This window comes from Hemitrygon akajei, chromosome 29 (assembly GCF_048418815.1).
Source record: "Hemitrygon akajei chromosome 29, sHemAka1.3, whole genome shotgun sequence".
Lineage (NCBI taxonomy): Eukaryota > Metazoa > Chordata > Chondrichthyes > Myliobatiformes > Dasyatidae > Hemitrygon > Hemitrygon akajei.
The window spans coordinates 51,821,248-51,848,738 of record NC_133152.1 but is presented as its reverse complement, the minus strand read 5'-3'; the positions used below and the strand labels follow the sequence as shown (position 1 = coordinate 51,848,738).

Here is a 27,491-nt window from a genome sequence, read left to right as displayed (position 1 = left end):
ACAACCATACTCTCAGTGGTGTCGTCATTAGGCAAAGAGGTACTGGAATAAAGTGGCCACTGAGTGTCTATGACAAGTACAATGTAAAACTTACTCACAATAGCATCACAGACACGGAGCATCAGAGACACCAAATTCACAATAAAAAAACTGAAGGGCCTGTAATGTGCTGTACTATTCTATGTTCTAAAACATCAATTAAACACATTCCACACAGGGTTTACTGGAATGAACACAATTAGTACAAAGACAGATCAGCATTGTTTCTGTAGTGTGGTTACATAAGGATGAAGAAAAGTACTTCTCATCTTTTGCAGACCTGTAAGGAACACCACACTCTCCAAATTAAATGAGTCTGCTAATTTTTTTCATCTGGGAGTTGCTGCCTAAGTGCAAAAGCTCCCAGTTATTCCTGAAATGAGACTTGCATTTGGGATACAGAAAGGAAGATCCAGACAATGAGACTGAAAGATCTCCCACCCAGGACAAGGCAAAAGGAGGGAAATACTTTCCAAATGTACATCAAAGGGCCAGGCAGTTTCTTTAGTTCCCTCTAATTAAAGTGAAACAGATCACAGAGAAACATAGAAGAGTGTTTTCAACCAGGTTCTAACTTGTTAACGGTACATTAGTGCAAATGATTAATTGTTTCTGAAAGGCAGATTGTGAAAGATTCAAGATTGAGGTTGGGGCAACTTGGGATCAATTCCTGAGCTGACAGTTAGGAGTTTGTACGATCTTCCCGTGACTGCGGAGGTTTCCTCCGAGTGCTCTGGTTTCTTCCCACAGTCCAAAGATGTATCGGTTGGTAGGTTCATTGGTCATTACAAGTTGTCCCGTGATTAGGCTAGGATTAAATAGGAAATTGTTGGGCAGTGCAGCTCAAAGGGCCAGAAGGGTCTACTCCACGCTGTACTTCAGTAAATAAATAAAAATGGCTTATTGTCATTCTTTAGTGCACAAATGTAAGGAGGTCTTTTTTTCTCCAGTCCTGCTGAAGAGTCTGAAACATCGAGTATACTCTTTTCTATAGATGCTACCTGGCCTGCTGAGTTCCTCCAGCATTTTGTGTGTTGCTTAGAGTTCCAGCCTCTGCAGATTTTCTTGTTTGTGAAAGGAGAACAAAATGATTGTTACTCCAGATTCGAAGTAGCTTGGAAAAAAAAGGCATAAATTCTGCCCCAATGCCTTATGGTCATGTGGTAGGTTTTGGGGAGAATTGGGTTGCAGGGGATAATAAATCAGCCATGACTGACTGGAAGAGCAGACTTGATAGACCAACTTATCTAATTCTCCTCTTATGTCTTACGTTCTTAAAGAACATAATAAAGAAATAAAAACACAATAAATATAAATATAAAAGCAATCCTACAAAACACAATGTACAAGTAACTGTTACACACACAGACTGATTATATATACATAAAGTGATGCTGGGTGACGTGTATGTAGTAGTGTGGGGAGTGGTGGGTCGGGTTAATGTGGGGAGGTGTTGATCAGACTGACAGCTTGGGGGAAGTAACTGTTCTTGAGTCTAGTGGTCCTGGCATGGTCACTGTGTCGCCTCTTCCCAGGTGGTTTGGGGCAAAAGGAAAGGAGGTATTGAGAAAAATCAACAAGAGGTGGTACTTTCTGAACATGGATACCGTGGAGTCTGAGGTACTTACACTGTCCAGTTCTTACATTCTTCAGTTTTTGAAGCTTCGCTTGAAAATGTTCCGTGAGGACATTTCTCACACACTGTATCATTGAAAGGTGTTCCTGAAACACACAATCAATGTTATTGTGGGTAACTTATAAAGCTGTAATACCAGTGTCAGAGAGATCTTGTTACTTCTTTCCACACTCCTCTTCAAATAGTTAAATAAATGTGCAATTCCACTTTCAACTGTTATGAAGTTGTCACCTGCAGCATGTTGAAAATATCAAAGAATCCACTTCACTGAGTAGTTCTCAGTGTTTAAGAACAGAATTTTTGAACCTGTTTTAACATCCACAAATACCTTCAGTCAATTACTAGGGTCTAGAAAAATACCCATGCTTCTCGGTCACACCACTGTACAAATAACACTCCCAACGCCGAGCAGCACAGGACAGGAATAAATTATCGTGTATTCCTTTCCTCATGGTGGATTAGTGTGTGGGCCTCTGTCAGCTGAAGAATTTGCTCAGACTTAGGAATAGCAGCATGAGAAGAGGCCAGATAGAGCAATACCAAAATAATAATGATATCAGAGATAAAAGGAATTTATTTAGCCAGAGGGTGGTAAATCTATGGAATTCATTGTCACAGATGGCTCTGGAGGCCAAGTCATTGGGTATATTTAATAGGTCTTTGTTTAGTAAGGGCATTGAAAGCTACAGGGAGAAGGCAGGAGAATGGGATAATAAATCAACCATGATGGAATACTGGAGCAGACCCGCTCGGCCAAATGGCCTAATTCTGCTCTTACCTCTTATGTCTTATGGTCTTACATCAAGCTGTTTAACAAAGAACTGGAGTAGAACCTCAGACTTTCTGTGGTCAGGAGCACGCAGTCATGCAATAAGATGGGCAATAGAGGCTGAAGGTTGGTTCCCTAAGGTTGTTATAGCCAGGGGTGGTAATGGGGACAAACTCCTACTACCTATTAAATGCTCCCAATGGTGTGTGAACCAAAAAGCCTCTGAAAACCAAGTCTAGCTCCTGGCCTTCACGTGTGATTTAGTTACTAAAACTAGCAGAACTGTTTCTACTAACAGAAGGTGCAAAGGCAGGTTATAGGCAATTTAAATCCAGTCGCTTAGAGCAGATGGGGCTAGTCAGCCGAGACTGGCAGCTCATCTAGGAGAAGGAAAACTCTGATCTCAAGCTTCCACTGCTTTGTGACCATACCCACTCATGGGGAAGGCTTCGGGAGTAAATCCAGAGCTGGAGCACTTAGGGCAGTCCAACATTAAGTTCAATGCTGACTGGCAACTCCTGTGATGCTGCTGGTACCAAACTGTATCAGTCTCTGCTGTTCCTTTAGATTCATCAGATGCATGGAGATGTGGAGCTTGCTACATGGACAACAGCTTGCTCTCCATGTTGTACTGCCCAGGCTTGTATACCTAGACAGCTAGGACACAATATCCATGGTCAACTCTGATCGACTGAGGCCTCAGGCTCGGTGGCTAAAACTCAAGACTGGCCAATAGCGGGTAAAATGGGAATTGGGATGAATTAGCTTCTTAAAATACAAATCCAAAGACCATTCCAGTTACACTCAAAGAACTAACAGCAAGCTGCCGTTGCCAGTAGGGGGCCTCAGGCAGCCATCCTCAGAGCAAACTCCAGTTGGTGCCAGTGATTTCAATTTCCCCTGTCCTGCCCAGGGCACAGCACTTAGTAACGGCACTCCATCAACCTACCTTTCTCTTTAACTCCTTCACCAGGTGGGCATGCTGTGTGCTTTCTGGCCACCTGACAGCTGTCAATGCAATAATACCCTTCCCTGGGCTCACATATCGTATTGCGAGTGGCAGTACAGTTTTCTTTAGTTTGAAGTCCCAGCTCTGTAAATACGAAACATTTATGAGATCCACGATGAATTAAAGTATACTGCTTTCTGTTTGAAGTTAGACTGAAGACTAAATCGGGATTTGGCTGCTAAATCCCTTGTGTCTGTGCCACCATTCAATAAGATCTTGTAGCTCAAAACCTCTCTCTTGTAATTAGCTCATATCCCTGAAAATCTAAAAATATATCACACTTGGTCTTAAACACGCACAGCTGGTGAGCCTCTCAAAGTAGCTGTGCTCTTACTCTGAGACTGTGACCCCATGTTCCTGATAATCCCAGCAAGGGAAAATGTTATTCCTGTTAATCCCACTAAGAATTTTTAAAGTGTTGTGTGATCATCTCTCATGCTTCTTCTAAACTCCAGAACAAGGTTTCCCAACCAAGCGTCCATGGGCCCCTCAGTTAATAATAGGGGTCTATGGCATAAAAAAGGTTGGGTTGTAGACGTTACAATAATATGATCCGGTTAATCTTTCCTTATGAGACAATTCCTTATCCCAGGAATTCTTCTTGTCTTCCTCTATCAAAAATATGTCAATCTTTAGGCCAAGACACCAGATGTGTACACAACATCCAGGTACAATCCCACTAGAGCTCTGCAAGCACACCATTCTGCCATTATTAGTCAAAGTGCATAAACAACTTAATATTCCATCTACCATATGTCACCCATTCACTTATCCTGTCCATATTCTCCCATGAACTCACACTGCAACCTGCTTTGTATCAGTAGCAAACTTAACAAATCACTCAAAAACCAAAAATTGCAGATGTTGGAAAATTGAAATAGGAATTGCTATAAATATTAAGCAGCTGCATAACAACAAATTTCAAGATGTATGCCAGTGATAATAAACCTGATTCTGATCCTCAGAATGAGCTGATCTGTTGCGTGAGAGTCAATCCCGTCCTATTACTCCTTCCTGTTACCATTTCCTTTTAACAGGTTCTAATATTTCCTGATTGACTCATTCTGTGCTACCTGGTCTGTGTGATAACCAGTGCACCCACTACATCTATAGACAACTCTTTAATACTGTAATGTGGAATGTAGGTCATCAGATCCTAATGATTTGTTGGTTATCAGTGTCATTAATTTCTCCACTGCTATGTTTCATTAATCTATTTCAGCTCTCTATTCACCCCAGACCAACATTCACCACTATTACTAGAAGTTTTCTGTGTTTTCCTCTCTGAAAGCAGGTACAGAATATCAATTTCTCTAACACTTCCATATTCACCAATATATAGTGTCTCAATGATCACAAAGATTGATGTTATTCACCATCTGTATTTACATTGCTGTGGCGTGTTGGGTCAACATGTAAGAAAAAGACATGCACATGAACCAGATTATCATTTGCCATTTTATGTTATTTTCTGCTTCTGACTGTATTGGTCTAGTATTCTGCTTGCCTTTTTCTTGTCAATTTCTCAATCATTCTCAGTTAAATCTGAAAAGAGAATCCAATCCTCACCTTCACAGCTTTCAGGCAACAGTATAAGTCCATTCCTTACACATTATAATCAATTTAAATGGCTGACATAAAAATGGGGGAATTGTGGATGGTGAAGTAGGTTGTTAAAGGATACAATAAGATATAGATCAGCTGGAAAAAAATGGCAGATGGAGTTTAATCCAAGCAATTCTCAGGCGTTGCACTTTGGGAGGTCAGAATCACGTTTGTAACATTGGCATGTCTTGAAATATGTTGCCTTGTGGCAATAGTACAGTACAATACATAAAAATACTATAAATTACCATAAGAATATACAAAAACTAAATAAATAGTATATCAAGAGAACAAAACAGTGAGGTACCATTCATGCATTCATCAACCATTCATAAATTTAATGGCCAAGGGGAAGAAGCTGTCCCTAAAATGTACGTCAATGGAAAGGGGGAAAGTATGCAGTAAAAGGCAGGATATTTAAGAGCAATTACCAATAGATGGATATTGAGGTGGAAGTCCACAGGTCCCCGAAAATGACCACGCAGGTAGATAGGATGGTGAAGAAGGCCATATGGCACGCTTGCCTTAATCAGTTAAGGCATCGAGCACAACAGTCATAAAGTCATGTTGCACACATAAAAAAACATTTGTGAAGCCATATTTGGAATATAGTGTGGAATTCTGAATCCCACATTACAGGCAGTATGTGGAAGATTTGGAGAAGGTCCAGAAGAGGTTCATCACAATGCTGCCTGGATTGGAGAATCATATCTACAGTGTCTATAAAAAGTATTCACCCCCCTTGGAAGTTTTCATGTTTTTACAACATTGAATCTCAGTGGATTTAATTTGGTTATTTTACACTGATCAACGGAAGAAGACACTTTTGTGTCAAAGTGAAAACAGATCTCTACAAAGTGACCTAAATTGATTACAGATATAAAGCACAAAATAATTGCTTAAGTATTCACCCTGTTCAAGTCAGTATTTAGTGGATACTCCTTTGGCAGCAACTGCAGCTTTGAGTCTGTGTGGATTGGTCTCTATCAGTTTTACATATCTGGACATTGCATTTTTCCCCATTCTTCTTTACAAAACTGCTCAAGCTCTGTCAGATTGCATGAGGATTGTGAGTGAACAGCTTTTTTGAAGTATCAGCCACAAATTCTCAATTGGATTGTGGTCTGGACTTTGACTTGGCCACTCCAGGATATTAAATTTGTTCTTTTTACGCCTTTCTGGTGTAGCTTTGGCTTTATGTTTCAGGTCATTGTCTTGCTGAAAACAATTCTTCTCCTAAGTTGCAGTTCTCCTGCAGACTGCAGCAGCTTTTCCTACAGGATTTCCCTGTATTTTGCTGCATTCATTTTACCCTCTACTTTCACAAGCCTTCCAGGGCCTGCAGCAGTGAAGCATTCCCACTGCATGATGCAGCCACCACCATGCTTCACAGTAGGGGGGTTTGTTTTTGATGATGTGCGGTGTTAGGCTTACGCCAAACATAGCGTTTAGTCAGATGGCCAAAAAGCTCAATTTTGGCATCATCAGACCATAGAACCTTCTTCTAGCTGACTTCAAAGTCTCCCACGTCTTCTGGCAAACTCTAACCGAGATTTCATGTGAGCTTTTGTTTCCAACAATGGCTTTCTCTTTGCCACTGTCCCATAAAGCTGCGATTGGTGAAGAACCTGAGCAACAGTTGTTGAATGCGCAGTCTCTCGTATCTCAGCCACTGAAGCTTGTAACTCCTCCAAGGTAGTCACACATCTCTTGGTGGCCTCCCTCGCTAGTCCCCTTCTTGTACGGTCACTCAGCTCTAGGCAGATTTACAGCTCTGCCATATTCTTTCCATTCCATAGATTGTCTTAACTGTACTCCAAGGGATACTAGGTGACTTGGAAATTTTCTTGTCTCCTGACATGCTTTTCAAGAACTTTTTTGCAAAGTTGCATGGAGTGTTCTTGTGTCTTCATGGTATAGTTTTTGCCAGGATACTGACTCACCAACATCTGGACCTTCCAGATACAGGTGTATTTTTACTACAATCAATTGAAACACCTTGACTGCACACAGGTCTCCATTTAACTAATTATGTGACTTCTAAAACCAATTGGCAGCACCAGTGACGATCTGGTGTGTCATATTAAATGGGGGTGAATACTTATGCAATCAATTATTTTGTGTTTTATATTTGTAATTAATTTAGATCACTTTGTAGAGATCGGTTTTCATTTTGACAGTAAAGAGTCTTTTTCTGTTGATCAGTGTCAAAAAAGCCAAATTAAATCCACCAAGATTCAGTATTGAAAAATAATAAAATATGAAAACTTCTGGGGGGGGTGGGAGGTTGAATACTTTTTATAGGAACTGTTTAAGGAGAAGTTGGACAAACTTGGGATTGTTTTCCCTGGAATATTGAATACTCAGTGGAGATGTGATAGAGGTTTATCAAATTATGAGACACATAGATAGGGCATATAGTCTAAACCGGAGTGTCTGTACATAACAAAATGATAAGCAGTGGTAGTTGGGGATGTGGAGGGAAGGCGAGTGGGTAAAGGTGTTGATCAACCTTACTGCTTTTTGAGTCTGGTGGTCCTGGTGTGGATGCTATGTAGCCTCCTCCCTGATGAGAGTGGGACTAACAGTCCATGAGTAGGGCGGGTGGGATCCTTCATGTTACTGGCCCTTTTCTTGCACCTTTGTGTATTTATATCCTTGTTGGTGAACAGACTGGTGCCAGTGATGCATTGGGCAGTTTTGACTACCTGTTGTAAAGTCTTCCTGTCCACGACAGTGCTGTTTCCATGCCATGCAGTGATGCAGTTTGTTACGATGCTGTCTACTGCGCATATAGGCAGTCCCCGAGTTACGAATGTCCGACTTACGGACAACTCATACTTATGAACCGAGGAAGAAGAACGCCATCCGACATTTTAAGCCAGATCCCGACACCGTCCGCCATTTTAAGCCAGATCGCGACGCCGTCCGCCATTTTAAGTCATTGTGTTGACACAGTGTTGAGTGTTTAACTTTGTATTTGGCTTAAATTTTTCTAAGTAAGATTCACCCTGTCACTGCCGCCGCCCCCCCCCCCCCCCCCCCATTCCGGTCAGCTGGTGGCGCAGTCAGATCAGCACCAGGCTAGAGAACGGAGGTTCCCGAGTTCGATTTAGTGACAGATCACTCCCGTGCCGGGTTGATTATCGATCCAGTGACTCCCGTACCATCCATGCCGGGTTGATGACGAGCTCGCAGCTCGACCTCGTAAAAAAACCCACTGCTACCTCCAGTTTAAATTCCCACACGGAATATTGTGGAGGATCTAATACCCAAACCCAGCACAGACCCCACTTGTCCCATTTAACCTGTCTCAGTGCGGTGCAGTTTAGCACCCGGGGAATCAGTGCTATGGTCCTTAGGACCCAGCGGACCTCGGGAGCCGGCGCAGGTCGGGACCTGCCACCTGCAGTGTTTCTGCTCTATTGACGGGAAGCGATCGCGATTGAAAATAAAATGGAAATAATAGTGTTTGGAAAGAGGTGAAACGCCATCGGTCATTAGAAAAGCGTTAGGCTACAGTTGGTCAACGATCGGAACAATGTTAAAGGAAAATGGATAAAGTGAGAATAATGGAGCACGTGAAAGGTGCTGCCCCGATGAAAGCTACAATTATTACTAAGCAACGCAGTGGTTTAATTATTGGAATACATATGTTTCTTAAGTGTTTTATATGCATAGAAAGGTAAAATATATACTATATACTAAGACAAACGTTTGACTAACTGACACTAAATAATACCGGATGTACTTGGTCCGACTTCCGTACAAATCCGACTTAAAGACGGACTCAGGAACGGAACTCGTACGTAACCCGGGGACTGCCTGTATATAGAATGATATGAGTATGGCTGTGCAAAGTCCAGCTGTCTTCAGCCTCCTCAGAAAGTAGAGGAGTTGGTGACTTTCCTGATTGTGGAGAACGTGCTCAGAGACCACGATAGTTTGTGCGAAGTATGGCCTCTCCCAGGAGTTTGAAACTGTTTGCAATTTCCACTGCTGTGGCATCAATGCTATACTGTGGTTAGATTGCATCTGGACAATTGCATTCCATAATGGTTGCCCCATTATAGGAAGAATGCAAAGAATTTGGAGAGGGTGAAGAAGTTGTTTACCCGATGCTGCATGGCTTAGAGGGAATCTGCTATAAAGACAGCTGCGACAAGCTTGAGATGTTTTCTCTGGAGTAACAGAGATTGATGGGAAATCTAATATAAGTTTAAACAATAATAAAGGCATAGATCGAGTAGACAATTTCCGATATCCTTTTCCCAGGGTCAAAATGTCTGTTAGAGGGTGAGAGGAGTAAAATTCAAAGGAGATGTGCAGGGTAAGTTTTTAGCACAGAAAGTGGCGAGTGTCTGGAATGTACTACCGGGGTACTGGTGGAGGCAAGAACATGGAGGTGTTTTTTTTATTATTTTTAAAATATTTTTATTTATTTATTAAATTTTAGAAAATTACAAAGAATAAATGTGATGATGAAATAGTGAGAAAAATAATATTAACCCTCCCCCCCTTAACCCTTATCTAAAGAAAGAAAATAAAGAAGAGAAAGATTGCCTGGATATCGGAGGATCCCCACATGCTCCATGGAGTTCAAAATAATTTTAATATTTATTTTTACTATCCCCAATTACTTTATAATTTTATCTTCAAAGGACCTATGTATTTAATCCTATCTTTTTTAAGTATGGGAGCCAAATTTTCAAAAATATATCATATTCATTTCTTAGATTGTATGTAATTTTTTCAAGTGGAATACAACTATGTATTTCATTATTCCAACAATCCATAGTTAAATATAAATCAGATTTCCAAGTAACTGCGATAACTTTTTTGGCTACTGCCAGTGCAATTTTTATAAATTTTTTCTGATACTTATTCAATTTAAGTTTCGGTATTGTCCCTTCAATGTCTCCTAATAAAAATAATACTGGACTATGTGGGAGTTGTACTCCAGTAATTTGTTCCAATAAAAGTCTTAATTTTATCCAAAATGGTTGAATTTTAAAACAAGACCAAGTAGAATGTAAAAAAGTACCAATTTCTTGATTACATCGAAAACATTGGTCAGACATATTTGAATTTAATCTATTTATTTTCTGTGGTGTTATATATAATTGATGTAAAAAATTATATTGTATTAATCTAAGTCGAACATTTATTGTATTTCTCATACTATCAGAACATAATCTTGACCAGTTTTTTCCATCAATTTTAACATTCAAATCAGATTCCCATTTTTGTCTTAATTTATGAATTGCTGATTTAATTGTCTGTTTTTGAATCAAATTATACATACAAGATGTAAATTTTTAAATTTTTCCTTTTTGAATTAATATTTCTATTTCACTAGGTTTTGGCATCAACATTGTTTGACCCAGCTTTTCTCGTAAATAAGCCTTTAATTGAAAATGACAGAAAAGAGTGTTATTTGATATTTTATATTTATTTTTTAATTGATCAAACGACATCAATATACCTCCTTCAAAACAATCACCTATATATTTAATCCCCTTTTGGAACCAATTATGTAAAAGTTTATTATCCATTGTAAAAGGAATAAGTCTATTTTGAATTAAAGTTCTTTTTGCTAATAAAGATTTCTTTATCTCATCGTCCATATTTTCCTTATTCCATAAATCAATCAAGTGTCTTAATATAGGAGATTCTTTTTTTTCCCGTATCCATTTGGATTCCCATTTATATATAAAATCTTCTGGTATGTTTTCTCCTATCTTATCGAATTCTATTCTAATCCATGCCGGTTTTTCTTCATCAAAAAAAGACACAATAAATCTAAGTTGATTTGCTTTATAATAATTCTTAAAATTTGGAAGTTGTAACCCTCCTAAATCAAATTTACATGTCAACATAGAGGTGTTTAAAGGTTGTTAAATAGGCTCATGAATGGAGGGACATGGATCATGTGAAGTAGGAATTGAGTTTTAAAAAGAGCACTCCATTGAAAGACGCTTCAGAATGGGGTTTATGTTTCTCTATAAAGATGTGGGTTGAATGTCTCATGAATCAGATTGAGTACTTTGAAGAGGCAGCAAGGAGTATTGATAAGAACAGAGTGGTAGATGTCGCCTACAAAGACTTTAATAAAGCTTTTGATCAGGTCCTGTATGGTAAGATGGTACAGAAGACCAGAACATTTAGGATTTGGGTGAAGAACCCAAACAGATATAAAACTGACTGGGGAATATTGTTTTCCAGATTAGAGGCCTGAGCGCAGTGGGGCATGAAAGTGATTGTTGCTGGGTATCATTCATATTAAAGATACGAATGAAAATGCAGGCGGCACCACTGGTAAGTTTGTAGTCAATATCAAAATTGGGACGGGTAGTGAACACTGCAGAGGGATCATCTAAGTTTACAATAGGACATAGAACAACTGGGAAGATGGGAAGGGGATAGCAGATGGAATTTAACTTGGACAACTGGAAAGTGGTGGACTTTGTGAAGTTGAAACAAGGCTTACACAGTGAATGGTAGGGCTTTGAGGAATCCTGTTGAAGAGAGAAACCTGGGGGAATACAAGTACACAGTTTCTTGAAAACGAGAACACAGATAAACAGAGTGCTGAAGAAAGCTGAGGCTTCAAGTGCAAGAGTTGAGATGCTGTGTTACAGTCGTACAAAATAGTAGACAGACTGCACTTGGAATACTGTATGCAGTTCTAGTTACCAGACACTAGGAAGAATATAATTATGCTGGAGATGGCACAGGAAACATTTACAAGGGTGTGACCTTGATGGGAAGGCTTAAGTTATCAGGTAAGATTGGAGAGACTAGGTCTGTTTTCTTTGGAGCGAAGAAGGCTGACAGCCAAATGATATAGATATATGGAGGCACTAATGCACAGATTTTAAAAAAGCTGCAGAGAGTTGTAAACTCAGCCAATTCCATCATGGGCACTAGCCTTCACAGCATTAAACATATCTTCAAAAGGTGGTACCTCAAAAAGGCAGCATCCACCTTTAAGGATCCCTATCACTCAGGACATACCCTCTTCTCATTACTACCACCAGGAAGAAGGTAAAGGAGCCTGAAGAGCTTCACTCAATGTTTTAGAAGCAGCTTCTTCACTTTTAATTGCTGTGTGGTCTATGAACTCATGAACTCTACCTTACTTTTTTTGCTCTCTTTTTGTAGTACTTTGTTTTTATTTATTATTGCAAAGCATAGGATTTGTTTTAATGCAATGCACTATTCTTCTGCCGCAAAGCAACAAATTCCATGATACATATCAGTGATAGATGATAGGGTAGATAGTCAGTGTCTCCTTTCTCTGGTAAGAGTATCTAAAACTAAAGAGCATGTGTATACTTGCATGAGGGAGGTGGCTGTGGGGGCAGGAACAGTAACAACATTTAAGAGGAATCTGAATATATTTGAATGAACAAGTAAGTATGGATATGAAATTAATGCATGTAAATGGGACTTGAACAAATTGGCATGATGGCCAGTATAGACCATGTGCTGTACAACTCTATGACTCTAAATGTATGTCAAGGCTATGCCTTCCTGCCATCTGTGACTGGTCAATATATCAAGATGGTTTCATGCAAGAGTTTCATTGATGAAAAAGAGGTTTTGGCACCTGGGAAAGGAGAAACGTTCTTTCCTATATAGAAGTTTAACTCCTAATCTTTGGACTGGAATGTTGACTCCTTAGTACCACTGTTTTCCTAGTGTTAACTATTCGAAATGACAGCAGTTGTAATTCCACTGGAGATGTTGAAATTCATTGTTGTGTAAAATGAGTTATTTCTTCAGAGAACAACCAAGTTTTACTAATAATTTCTCTGAAATTATACCATTTAATGCAGGGGCCACCAGCCTTTCTTGCAACATGGACTGGTTTAATATTGACAATATTCTTGCTGACCGGTTGATGGGTGGGGGGTGGGGAGTGTTAGTCACGACTGGAATATAGGTGATAAGTCAATTATAAGTCACTTATAAGTGGCTAATACACTCAATTTCGTTTCTAATAGGGTTTATCTAATGAATTTAATATTAAACACACAGCGCATATTTTCCTCGCATGAATATAGTGATAAGTCAATTATAATTCACTTATAAGTCAATAGCATCATAACGTTTTAAGTAACGTTTGGATATTAAACACACAGCGCATATTTTCCTCGTTTAAACATAAAAAATCATTGCAACACACCAATATCGCTGAATCAGTGGGAGCACTGGGCTTGTTTCCCTGCAACAAGACGGTCCCATCGAAAGGTGATGGGAGACAGCGATACTTGAACAGGGTTCCTTATGTCCAGTCTATTCCACAATTTAGTTTTTGTTGCATTCATTGCAGAAAACCCCACTTCTCAGAGATATGATGTTGGAAATGGAAGCAACGTTTTCAGTGCTTTTGTGGCTGTCTCAGGATATTCAGCCTTGACTTTGATCCAGAATGCTGGCAGAGATGTTATGTCAAACATACGTTTCAGCCCACCGTCATTTGCAAGCTCAAGGAGTTGATCTTCTTCCCACGCTGACATGGATGATTCACCAGGGACATTCACAAATGGGTCACGGACCCATTCCTTTGCACACCTTGGATCATTTGCGGTTGGGAAGTAACACTCGAATTCTGTTGACAGCAAAGATAGGTGATCGCACACCAGCTGTGAGAAGGACGGTGCAGCCTCAGTCTCTCCCAAAATCCCAGCTAATGTTGGGAACATGTCAAATATGCCCCTGTCCTCTCGCCGTCCCCACAGTTCCAGTTTGGCTTTGAAAGCAGACACTTTACCTGCCAACTTGAAGACAGTTGTCATTCTCCCCCGAAGTGACAAATTGAGTTCATTGAGCAGGTTGAAGATGTCACACAGATAAGTGAGTTTTGCTATCCATTCCTCATCACTGAAGTGTGCTGCCAGTGGTGATTTTTTTCCTGAAAGAAATCTCTGCAGCGGCTCTCTTAACTCAAAAACCCTGGCCAGGGCTCTCCCCCTTGATAGCCACCTGACTTCAGTGAAGAAGAGAAGGCGTTTGTGCTCTGCATCCATTTCCTCGCACAGCTGCTCAAACAGACGTGAGTTAAGGGCTTTTGCTTTGATGTGATTGATAACTTCAACAACGTCACTCAATAGGCTGTTAAGATCGGGTGACATTTTTCGGCTAGCCAGCATTTCCCTTTGTATGACACAGTGTGTAGACTGGCATTCAGGAGCAACCTCTTTGACTCGGGTGGTGAAACCAGACAGCTGTCCAGTCATAGCTGCATATTCCAACACAGAATGACCAGTCCAGTTTGCCTGACATGTAGTCATTCAAAGACTTGAATAGTTCTACCCTAGTTGTGTTAGTTGGCAGCGGCAGTGCACACAACATATCGTCGTGCACATCGTCTTGAGATATATATCGCACATAAACCAGCAGTACTGCCTTGTTGTTGACTTCGGTAGACTCATCAACCTGGATAGCATACCATGGTGACTCATTACGCCGTTCCAATAGCTGTGCTTTGATGTCCTCCACTATGTTATCGGTTCTCCTTGAAACTGTGGTAGCTGAAAGAGAAACCTGTGCCATCTTGTTAGCTGCAGCTTCTCCCAACAGTTCACGGCACATGTCCCTGGCAGCAGGCAGAATCAATTCTTCACCAACAGTGAAAGGCTTCCTAGCCTTAGCGATACGGCTAGCCACAAAGTACGATGCTCTCAGAGCAGCAGCATTTGTGGAGGCGGTGGCTCTCAGCACTTGCTTCTGTCCCGCTTGCTCACGTTTTCTTCTGCTTAAAAAACTCAATGGGTTTGTCTTTAAGTGCAGGGTGCTTGGACTCAAGGTGCCGAAGCAGTTTTGAGGGCTTCATTGCCTCATTAGACAGCTTGTCGCCACATATCACACACAGGGGGCTTGGAGCGTGCGAGTCACCGGTCACATTAAAGCCATATTTTATGTACGACTCATCGTATTTCCTGTTGAAGGAAGCTTTCTTTTTTTTGTAGTCTTGGCCTCAGCTGTCTCTGTGTTATTATTATCATTAGGCCTTTTATGTCCCCTACCACCTCTTCCAAAGAAACTCTCAAGCGACATTTGTTTTTTACTCATCGAGTAGTTGTAGGTTAATGACCGACTGATGACCTCGAGTGGGTAATGACCTCGTGTGCATTCAAGTTCAACAGTGGGCGTGATGGAATGAGGAAAGGTGCAGCTGACTCATATTGTTTCATATCACCAAATCATATCGTTTCCTCGTGGCCTGAAACCGGTCCGCAGCTTGGTGGTTGGGGACCACTGATGTATTGGGCTGAAATTGCACTATCCTCAATAACATCAATGAGCTGCTGCAACCTCAACTATTGTCTCCATATATTGCATTCACTACTTCTGGAGATCATTCTTTGCTTTGTGCACTCAAAGTCATTCCACGTTGCCATCATTGACTGCTGCCCCATCTCAGATTGAGTTGTTCGTTGAATTATTACCCAGGTCACACAAAGCCAAACTAAAGGAGAGAAATTTCAGCCAATTTTCCTTCACCCTGTAGGAGGAACAGGCATGGGTTGAAGATTTCTCAAGTACAGGCATTCATGTCCATGCAGAGATCTTCCTGGCAACTCCCACTGTCAAGAGTATGTCTGTAGTCCAGAAAAGGTGCAGTGGCTCCCTTGTACAAAGATCATGCCTCCTGCTAGTTCTGTTTTCCACCACCCTACCCAGCTTCTATTAACTCTTGTGAGAACTCTCCCAACTCCATATTCTTAGTGTATTCATTCTTTAGATGAAGGCTCACCTGTAGCCTGATCAATGCTGCTTATATTAGGCAATATGCCCTTTTGAGAACTGGTTTCATGGCTCAACTCAGCTGGGCTAAAATATGACAGATCAAAACATGTCAACTTTCACAAAAACAGGGTGACAAGAGAGGCTGTTTTAAAATCCCGGAAAGAAAGTGAAGCAACTTCTACCCCGGGATATTATCACTGAGATTTAAGCTCATCATAATTTGCCCTACAGCAAGAATCTGATGGCAGAAAATGGCACGTCAGGTTTGAAGTTGAGCTCAGGTTTTCACTACGATGCAGTCATGACATTGTTTGGTACAATAGCAGCAAGTGGTGTTAGTAATTCTTTGTAAATGAATTTCAGAAAACCCTGATGGGTTGATAAAATCAGCATAACTTCAGTCAATATTATAATAAATACCTGCATCGCATATTTTACACTTAAAACATTTCTCTAGCCAATTTGGATGCTCCATATACTCTCCATTTGTACAGGGATCGCATGTTGTGTCCGTCATCAAGGTGCAGTGTTTGGATACTCTAAAGCCTGCAATAAAACAAAAATCTGCATTGGAAAAGTGACAAGGAATCACAATGCTTATTCTGCTCTCAAAGAATCAATTCCAATGCATTTTTGCCAAAAAAAAACGCTACCTGAGAACCATTATTACTTCTGAGCAGAAATAGTATTTCAGCGATGCCATGTATTCAGAGACGCTGTATGCATAAGCACTATCATGGATACACCCTATTTTTTGCAGTCCCTTGGAATTGTGGATGACTTGGTTAAGCTCCAGCTCTGTGGTTCCGAGGTGGACGATAAGGCTAATGTAAACCTCAGAGACTCCGCCTCAACTCTGGCAGGATGTTTGTAATTGGGCAGGTGGGTACACGGCTTGACGGCTGATGTGTTCAATCTTCCAATGACAGTGTGTTCTTAATTCATGAACATGAGGCTCTGCATGCACACTTCAATATTCCTTCCCCATATTGAGCAAATTCAAATCTGGGATGCCCATTAATCAGTAAGTCTTCACAATTTTATAACAAGCTTCTTTTATCCCTCAGCCATCAGACTCCTGAACCAGAGTGGCTAACTACACTCACTCCAATACTAAATTGATTCCACAACTTATGACTTCCCTTTCAAAAACTCGGTAAATCACATTCTCAATATTTATTATTTAGATTTTTTCTTTTTTTGTTGTATTTGCACAATTTGTTGTCTCTTGCACATTGGTTGTCTGTGTGTAATTTTTTATTGATTCTATTGGGTTTCTTTGTACTGTGAATGCCTGCAAGAAAATGTATCTCAGGGTCGTATATGGTGACATATGTGTACTTTGATAATAAATTTTCTTTGAACTTTTTTGTCTGTCCACCTGGTAAATGCTTACTGTCACTTAGCTCAAAACAATTTGTTTCAGGTCCTGCAAATAATATGGCCGTCCATCAGGCCTAGGAAAGGAAGCTGATGTTGGTTTGCTTATTTGGAGGGAATGCAGAGACTTGTCTTGCTATGATTTTCTTGCTGCATATCGTCCATGTCACAGAAACATACAGGGGTGCAGTGAACCACTGCTACCCTGTGGAGCATGAGCTTTGTGACAAGATGTGTGGTCTTGATCTTCAAACACTCCCTTCCTCAGATTACCCAGGTACACTGGAGGAGATGGTGAATATCACTACTGATAAGTGAATTCTGGTTAATTGGGTCATCAGATAACCAGGGCAGCCATTTATTTGGGACAGCCTTTCCAGTGTAGCAAAATACCTCTCCTAGCCAGTAAAATTGAAAAAGCTATCACATGTTGGGCGGAAGCAGACACTTTGCTTGCTTCCTCTGGAATAATCCCAAAAATTGCTGTAAGTGGATTAGGTTGAACATCCACATCTATAACTTTAGATAATATTCCAAACATATCCCTCCAAAAATTGTTTAAACTTACACATGACCAAAACATATGAGTTAGAGTAGCCACTTCTGTGTTACATCTGTCACAAATAGGGCTTATATTAGGAAAAATATACGCCAATTTATCTTTGGACATATGGACCCTGTGTACTATCTTAAACTGAATCAAGATCTGGCGTGCGCAGATAGATGAATTATTGACTAAATAATAAATTTTACTCCATTGATTATCTGAAAGTGAATGTTGAAGTTCTACTTCCCAGGTTCGTTGAACCCTATCATTAGGCGACATGCGAGCATTCATTAACTATTTATAAATAATAGCTATTAATTGTTTTTGAAAAGGTTTAAACTGAAAAATAGCACAAGCCAAATTTAAAGAGCAGGCCGAGGGGTAATTCGGTAAAAAATCACGTAAAAAATTCCTAACCTGTAAATATCTGAAAAAAATGTGTATTAGAGATATCATATTTATCCATTAACTGTGAAAAAGACATTAAAGAGTCTTGTAAAAACAAATCTAAAAAAGTTTTTATTCCCTTAATTTTCCATGTTACAAAAGCCTTGTCCAAAGTTGATGGTTTAAAAAAGAAATTAGAATAAATATTACTAGAAAGTAGAAAATCATTTAATTCAAAAAATCTACGAAATTGAAACCAAATTTTTAAAGTATGTTTAACAATAGGGTTCAGAGATTGTCTACCTATCTGGAGAGCGAAAACGGAAGAGGAGCTCCTAATAAAGAAGCTAACGAAAACCCCCATTACTGAATTTTCCTCCAGCTGTAACCATGAAGAGCGATCTTGGTCGTCTATATCATAAATCCAAAAAGTAATATAACGAATATTAATTGCCCAATAATAAAATCTAAAGTTTGGTAAAGCCAGTCCTCCATCTTTTTTTGATTTTTGCAATAAAAGTTTATTCACTCTAGAGCTTTTATTATTCCAAACATAAGACAAAATCAGAGAGACTATTTTATCAAAAAATGTTTTTGGAACAAAGGAGGGAACTGCTTGAAATATATATATAAAAATTTTGGTAGAATAACCATTTTTATAACATTTATTTGACCTATCAATGACATCGACATAGGTAACCATTTAGAAAGCGCCTGTTGAGTATATTCAACTAAAGGGAAGAAATTATATCTATATAGGTCTTTAAAATTTTTAGTAATTTTGATACCAAAGTAAGTAAAATGGTTTTTGGCAATATTAAAAGGTACTTGATCATAATAATCAATAATTATTAATAGGAAATAATTCATTTTTATGTAAATTAAGTTTATATCCAGAAAAATACCAAATTCCATAAATATAGATAACATAAAAAGAATAGATTTCCTAGGATTTGAAATGTAAGCTAATAAATCATCCACATATAACGAAACCTTATGTAATTCATCCCCTCTCCTAATACTCTGCACAGAATTAGAATCCCTAAGAGCAATAGCAAGTGGTTCTAAAGCCAAATTAAATAATAAAGGGCTAAGGGGACAACCCTGACAGGTACCTCTATATAATCTAAAATAAGGAGACTTTTGATTATTAGTTAGGACCGCAGCTACCGGGGCATGATAAATCAATTTAATCCAGGAAATAAATCCTGGACCAAAATTAAACCTCTTCAAAACCTGAAATAGATAAGGCCACTCCACCCTATCAAAGGCTTTCTCTGCATCCAAAGATACAATACATTCAGATTCTTTGGCTGAGGGAGAATAAATGATATTTAACAATCTTCGAATATTAAAACGTGAGTATCTATTTTTTATAAATCCTGTTTGATCATTTGATATAACATTAGGCAAGATATTCTCAAGCGTTTTTGCTAGAATCTTAGAGAGGATTTAAAAATCTACATTCAGTAAAGAAATAGGTCTATAGGATACACATTCCAGTGGGTCTTTTCCTTTTTTTGGAATCAATGAAATTAGTGCCTCATAAAAAGTTTTAGGAAGGTTCCCAGAGGATGTAGAATCAGTAAACGTTTGATGAAGATGTGGTGTAAGCATTTCATGAAAAGTCTTGTAAAATTCTACCGTATAACCATCAGGTCCCAGAGCTTTACCTAAATGCATAGAGGATATAGCCTTGGATAACTCCTCTTGTTTCATAAGTGCATCTAACGTATCAACATCTTGAATCGAAATTTGAGGTATGTTTAACCTTTGCAGAAGTCTATTCATAGTAATAGTACTATCAGAGAATTCAGATTTATAAAGATTAGAATAAAAGTACATAAATATCTTATTAATTTCATAAGGGTCTAAAGTTTCTGTTCTATCTGGTCGGGGAATTTTAAAAATCTGTCTTCTGACCATCCCAGCCTTTAACTGACCCGCTAAAAGTTTAGCAGATTTTTCCCTATGTATATAAAATAAACTTTTAGATTTAAAAATTTGCTGTTCATTGGGAAAGGTCATAAGCAAATCATACTGTGATTGAAGTTCGACCCTTTCTTTATATAGGTCTTCAGTAGGTTTAACTGAATACGCTTTATCTATCTGTTTAATTTTATTAATAAGCACTGACAATTCCGCTTTAGTTTTCTTTCTCAAGGCTGCTGAATATGCGATTATTGGTCCCCTAAGAAAAGATTTCAAGGTGTCCCATATATCCAGATTTGATATTCCTTCAGTTGTATTAAATTCAAAAAATATAGAAATTTGCTCCTTAATAAAATTAACAGAAGCTGGATCCCGTAACAATACGGGGTTCAATCTCCACTGTGAGATTTTCAAAAATCTATCCGATAAAGGCGCGTGATCTGAGAGCGCAATGATGTCATACGCACATTGAACAACGGAGTTTAACAGACGTGCATCTAAAAAAAAGTAATCAATTTGAGAATACTTGTGATGGACGTGTGAGAAAAAGGAGAAATTTTTATCGTTGGGGTGTTTATATCTCCAAATATCGACAAGGCCATATTCTAATAAAAAAGAGTTAATACAAGCTGCTGCTTTATTAGGAAGCGACGGATTGGTTGATGACCTGTCAATCGCCGGATTTAAGCAACAATTAAAGTCACCACCCATGATCAGCTTATATTCATTGAGATTCGGTAACTCTGAAAAAGGTTTCTTAAAAAAATCAGAATTATCAACATTAGGTGCGTATACACACACCAGAGCTACCTTTTGCTCGCATAATAAACCAGTAACAATTAAATATCTTCCAATCGAGTCAGTAGTAGTATTAAAGTGTACATTTCCTCTTATAATCCTAGAAACCTCTTTCAAATCTTCCTCAGCCTCTGCTGCTCCAGAGAAGACAGCCCAAGTTTGTCCAGTCTATTCCTATAGCAGATGCACTCTAAGCCAGACAGCATCCTGGTAAACCTCTCTGCACCCCCTCCTTCCCATAATAGGGTAACCAGAACAATGCAATATTCTAGATGGGGCCTAACTGGAATTTTATACAGCTGCAACATAACTTCTCGACTCTTCAACTCAGTTCCTCAACATTAAAGGCAAGCATACCATGTGATTTCTTTACCACACTATCAACCTGTAATCACTTTCAGGGAGCTATGAACTTAAGCCCCAAATCCTTCTACCCACCAACACTGTTAATGGTCTTGCCAGTAACAGTGGAATGTCTCTTTGTATTTCCGGAAGTGCATCACTTCACATTGGATCATTTCTGTGCCCATATCTACAACCTGTTTATATATTGCTGTACCCTTTGCCAGACACCTACACTATCCACAAGAACACTGGTCTTTGCATCATTTGCAAACTTACCAACCACCCATCTATGTTTTCATATACAGCGGCATGCAAAGGTTTGGGCACCCCGGTCAAAATTTCTGTTACTGTGAATACTTAAGTGAGCAGAACTGATCTCCAAAAGTCATAAAGTTAAAGATGAAACATTCTTTTCAACATTTTAAGCAAGATTCATGTATTATTTTTGTTTTGTACAATTTTAGAGTGGAAAAAAAGGAAAGGAGTACCATGCAAAACTTTGGGCACCCCAACAGATTTGAGCTCTCAGATTACTTTTACCAAGGTCTCAGACCTTAATTACCTTGTTAGGCCTATGGCTTGTTCACAGTCATCATTAGGAAAGGTCAGGTGATGCAAATTTCAAAGCTTTATAAATACCCTGACTCCTCAAACCTTGTCCCAACAATCAGCAGCCATGGGCTCCTCTAAGTAGCTGCCTAGCACTCCGAAAATTAAAATAAATGATGCCCACAAACCAGGAGAAGGCTATACGTAGATAGCAAAGCGTTTTCAGGTAACCGTTTCCTCAGTTCATAAGGTAATTAAGAAATGGCAGTTAACAGGAATGGTGGAGGTCAAGTTGAGGTCTGGAAGAGCAAGAAAACTTTCCGAGAGAACTGCTCGTAAGATTGCTAGAAAGGCAAATCAAAACCCCTGTTTGACTGCAAAAGACCTTCAGGGAGATTAAGCAGACTGGAGTGGTGGTGCACTGTTCTACTGTCATCAGAAGAAAAGCTTTCCTGCATCCTCACCACAAAATCCAGCATCAGAAGTTTGCAAAGGAACATCTAAACAAGCCTGATGCATTTTGGACTGATGAAGTTAAAATAGAACTTTCTGGCCACAATGAGCAAAAGTATGTTCGGAGAAAAAAGGGTGCAGAATTTCATGAAAAGAACATCTCTCCCACTGTTAAGCACGGGGGTGGATCGATCATGCTTTGGGCTTGTGTTGCAGCCAATGGCATGGGGAACATTTTACTGGTACAGGGAAGAATGAATTCAATTAAATACCAGCAAATTCTGGAAGCAAACATCACACCATCTGTAAAAAAAAAAGCTGAAAATGAGAAAAGGATGGCTTCTACAACAGGATAATGATCCTAAACACACCTGAAAATCCACAATGGGCTACCTCAAGAGGTGCAAGCTGAAGGTTTTGCCATGGTCCTCACATCTTCGAAAATCTGTGGATAGATCTCAAAAGAGCAGTGCATGTAAGACGGTCCAAGAATCTCACAGAACTAGAGATCTTTTGCAAGGAAGAATGGGCCAAGATCCCCCAAACAAGAATTGAAAGACTCATAGTGGGCTACAGAAAGCGTTTACAAGCTGTGATACTTGCCAAACGGGGTGTTACTAAGTACTGATCATGCAGGGTGCTCAAACTTTTGCTTCGGGCCCTTTTCCTTTTTTGTTATTTTGAAACTGTAAATGATGGAAATAAAAAAGAAATCTTGCTTAAAATATTAAAGAAATGTGTCATCTTTAACTTCATGCCTTTTGGAAATCAGGTCATCTTTTACTCGCTTAGCTATTCACAGTAACAGAAATTTTGACCAGGGGTGCCTAACCTTTGCATGCCACTGTAGGTCATTTATATGTATCACAAACAGCAGGGGTTCCAAGTACAGATCCCTGCAGAACACCACTAATCAGAAACCTCCAGCCAGAATAAGTCCCACTGACTACTACCCTATCTCCATGGGCAGGCCAGTTCTGAATCCAAACAGCCAATTCACCATGGATCCTGTGAAATTGTTATCTCTGGATGAACCTCCCTTCAGTGAACTTGTCAAAGCCTTACTAAAATCAATTTCTGGCATTTTTTTTTAGTAAAAATATAGCTGCACCACTTTTGAAAGCTAATGAAAAGCATTCTGTTGGCATTGAGATAATTATTGTATAAAGTACTGGCCATCACTTACCTGAAGAACACAATGAACAACAGACACCATTATTTTCATACTCCCCTTGATCACAAGCAGTTGTCACTGGAATTTGGGAAATCAGGAATAGAAGGAGAATAATCTGTAATTAAACATTAAATATAGGGATTACTACAACTGAAAAAAATTATTTTTTTTAAAACAGAAGTACCACTGCAGATTTAATAAAAATCTTCAATTTTACTCGACAGTGTAATTATAAAGCTCTACTATTTCATGACTATTAATAAAGAAATAGTTCTCTTTTATATAGATTAATCAGCATCGTTACTGTCAGGTTTTCAACAGGGTTCGGGGGCAATTATAGAAATTATATTGCAAACTATGGTTTAATGCAAAGCATAAAATTGTAAGTGCACAGTTACTCCAAGAGATTTGGAAGTCATTTTTATTTGAATTAAAGACCGAAAATGATAAAAATTCTCAGGTAGTCAGACTGTGTTTTTGGTAAATGTTTCTGGTTGACAAGCAAAGCATAGAAGATACTTGAAACTTCACTAAAAAAAAGGCTGGGAATACTCAGCTGGTCAGGCGACATCTGTGGAGAGATGCTGATTCGCCACCAATGCTCCCTTACTACTCTAATTTTACTGTTTCATCAGTGTTTAAATAATGTGTCCCGTCCAGCTTATTATTTCTAGCATAAACATAAGAAATTCTGCAGATGCTGGAAATCTTGAGCAAAACACATAAAATGCTGGAGGAACTGAGCAACTATAAAGGATGTTGTCTGGATTGAGGAGCATGCCTTACGAGAATAAGTTGAGTGAACTCGGCCTTTTTTCCTTGGAGCTACGGGGGATGAGAGGTGACCTGATAGAGGTGTATAAGCTGATGAGAGGCATCGATCATGTGGATAGTCAGAGGCTTTCCCAGAGCTGAAATGGCTAGCATGAGAGGACACAGTTTTAAGGTGCTTGGAAGTAGGTACAGAGGAGATGTCAGGGGTAAGATTTTTTTAAAAAAACGCAGCAATTGGTGAGGGTGTGGAATGGGCTGCTGGCGATAGTTGTGGAGGTGGATACGATAGGGTCTTTTAAGAGACTCCTGGACAGGTATATGGAGCTCAGAAAAATAGAGGGCCCCAGGGAATTTCTGAGGTAAGGACATGTTCGGCACAGCTTTGTGGGCCGAAGGGCCTGTATTGTACTGTCCGTTTTCCATGTTTCTAGAAAGGGGAATAAATAGTTGATGTTTCTAACCAAGACCCTTCACCATCAAGGCTTGAAAGAAAGAGGGAAGAAACCGTATTAATAAAGTGGGGGGTGGAATGGGTACAGAGTACGAGCTGGCAGATGAAGGGCATTTCAGAATCAGAACCAGGTTTAATATCACCGGCATCTATTGTTACATCTGTTAACTTCCACCATTTGACAGACTTCCAGTACCAAAGTGACCTGACTTTTTAAAAACTTATTTTAAATCACTTCCTGATACCAACACTAGCCACTAAAAAAAAATCATGACTACTGAAATACAACAAAAAGTTTGACCAGTTTATCCAGTTGCATTGTGGCAGATGATGTTTCCTTGTTGGTAGCTTTGATGAGAAAAACTAAGTGATTGATTTGCATGTTCATTGATTAAAGTTTATCAGAATTAGTATCAAGTTTAATATCATGACATTCAATACTGTGCAAAAATCTTAAGCACACGTATAGCCAGGGTGCCTAAGACTTTTGCTCAGTGCTGTATTTGTCACCATGAAGCGGAGCGCAAGATTGTAAATCTGGTGGGAGCAAAGGAAGTTGGGAATGGTGAGGGAGGAGCGTCACGAGAGAGGTAACAGAGAAGGAGTGCCAGGGGCAGGTGGCGGTGTGGGTGCAGACATACTCAGTCCTGAGATACCAGGCGAGGTTATCTGATTCTCAATTTGGTTTATTAATCATTACAGAATGTCTCTCTGGTGCTCTCCACTGCCCCCTCTCCCTTCCCCTTTTCCCAACCATGATTACCTTCTCCCTGCCTGCTTCCCACTTTCAGAACCAGATTTATCACGAGTTGTGAAATTTGTTTTTTTGCAGCAGCTGTACAGTGCAATACATAAAATGACTCAGTACTGTGCAAAAGTCTTAAGCACCTAGCTATACAGTACATATGTGCCTAAGGCTTTTGCACAGTACTACATGTCCTGAAATTTGTTGTTTTCCATCAGCACTACATGTACGTAGAAAACTACAATTTACACTAAAAATTCATTTTGAAAAGTAAATTAAATAGTGCAAAAAAGTGAGCAAAGATAGTGAGGTACTGTTCATAGGTCAGTTCATCTACAGGTGAAGGGGAAGTTCACCCTAAAACATTGAGTGTCTTCAGGCTGTTTCTTTCAGGATAGCTCCTCTGGACCTGTGGAGTGACATCAGGTCTGGCAGGTGTTTTGTCAAAGACAACATTCTCGGTTGCCGGTGTCACATTGCTGTCAGTGTCATGATCATCACTGAGAGGCAAGTCCAGTGTCTGTAATGTGTCCGTCTTGCTGGATGCAATCGACTCAGGTGTGTTCTTCAGTTGAGCATCCACTATCTGGTCCACATCTCCATGTCTGATCTCTAACATCCACTGTGTACATCAGTGGTCCAGTTCCTGTAGCTATCATATCAGTTGACCACCTGTTCTCTTGGTAATCACACGCTAGGACTTCCTGTCCAATCTCGAAGCTCCTTTCTGATTCTCTCAGCAACTGACTGAACTGTTTATTCTGCATTTCCCTCCAGAGGTCTGGTTTCAGGTCTATGCGAGATCTCAGATTCCTGCTCATGAACAGTACTGCAGGTGTTTAATTTGTCATTACAAGGCCAGAGGTCCAATACACAAAAAGGAAGTTGTCCACCTTGTGCTGTAGAGAAATGTCCTCCTTGTCCATCGCTTTAATGGACTTCTTGAACGTTAGGATAAACCTTTCAGCTAACCCATTCATTGCTGGGTGGTGAGGAGCTGATTTGAAATGTTTGATGTTCTTTTTCTTCATGAATCATCTGAATTCTGCCGTGTATTTTTTCACAATTTTTTCAGGTAAGCTAGTTCTGGTGAAGATGGTCCTCAGAGCGGAAGTAGTCCTTTCTTAGCTGATTAACTTCATTGGTACGACCTCCGGCCACTTCAAATGAGCATCCACAGTAATCAGACATGGAGTCCATGAATGGCCCAGCAAAGTCAGTATGTACTCTTTGCCACGGTGAGGACAGTCATTCTCATGGGTGTAACGGTGCCTGTGGGGTGCATTTTGAACATTTTGGCGTCCTGAACAGCTTTGGGCCAAGTCTTCAATCTATTCCCAGCCACCACACATTGCTCCATGCCACAGTCTTCATCTTGACTGTACCCAGGTGTTCTTCATGCAGATTCTCTAACACTCTGGTACGCAGTTTGGAAGGAACCGCACAAGATCTACAAATCAGCATCCTTGATGTACTGATAGTTGGTCTCGTCTCACTGAGAACTCTGGAAACATTGGGTTACCATGAGCTGGCCATCCTTGCATGCTGATGTCATAGACAATGTTGGGTCATTCCTTGTTTTTCTTTATATTTGTTACCAATGTGGTGTGGAACACTTCTGCTGAATCACAGTATGAAGACTTTCCTTCTTCAGCTGCCAACAGTGGAAGACATGACAGTGTTGCTGTGTTGTTTGGTAACCTTGAACTCTACATCATAAGAGTGTGCTCCTAGGAACAATGCCCAACGTTGTAACCGGGTAGCAGACATCACTCGAATTCCCTTCCTGGGATTGAAAACAGACACAAGAATATGGTGATCTGTCACTAGAGTAAACTTTTGACTGTAGAGGTAGTGATGGAACTTCTTATTCCCCATACTAGATTAAGGGCCTCTTGCTTGATCTGTGCGTAGTTGCATTCTGCACTTGTCAGTGATCTTGAAGCAAACACAATCAGACGTTCAGATCCATCTTTCATAGAGTGTGACAAAATGCCCCAATGCCATAAGGGGATGCATTGCACGCCAGTCTGATGGGCAGTGATGAGTCATAATGGGTGAGCAGTTCATCTGATGTTAGCAGTCTCTTTGTTTCTTTGAACGCTCTTTCACATCTGTCTGACCATTCCCACTTTGGCCT

The 27,491-nt window shown here is 39.8% G+C and overlaps 2 protein-coding genes across 8 annotated transcripts in view; one reads left to right on the top strand and one right to left on the bottom strand.

The window, feature by feature from the left end:
- The window catches only part of LOC140718523 (tumor necrosis factor receptor superfamily member 14-like), a 530,540-nt gene that overhangs the window by 79,154 nt on the left and 423,895 nt on the right, over nucleotides 1–27,491 (top strand). The window lies entirely within an intron of this gene.
- Nucleotides 1–27,491, bottom strand: part of LOC140718518 (tumor necrosis factor receptor superfamily member 3-like) — an 82,257-nt gene that overhangs the window by 19,706 nt on the left and 35,060 nt on the right. For both annotated transcript variants that reach the window (XM_073032472.1, XM_073032471.1), the window contains 4 exons: nucleotides 23,394–23,496; nucleotides 16,237–16,362; nucleotides 3,394–3,537; nucleotides 1,668–1,761 (listed from right to left, as the gene is read on the bottom strand). In XM_073032472.1, coding sequence (XP_072888573.1) covers nucleotides 1,668–1,761; nucleotides 3,394–3,537; nucleotides 16,237–16,362; nucleotides 23,394–23,496 — 467 coding nt within the window. The remainder of the gene's footprint in view (nucleotides 1–1,667; nucleotides 1,762–3,393; nucleotides 3,538–16,236; nucleotides 16,363–23,393; nucleotides 23,497–27,491) is intronic.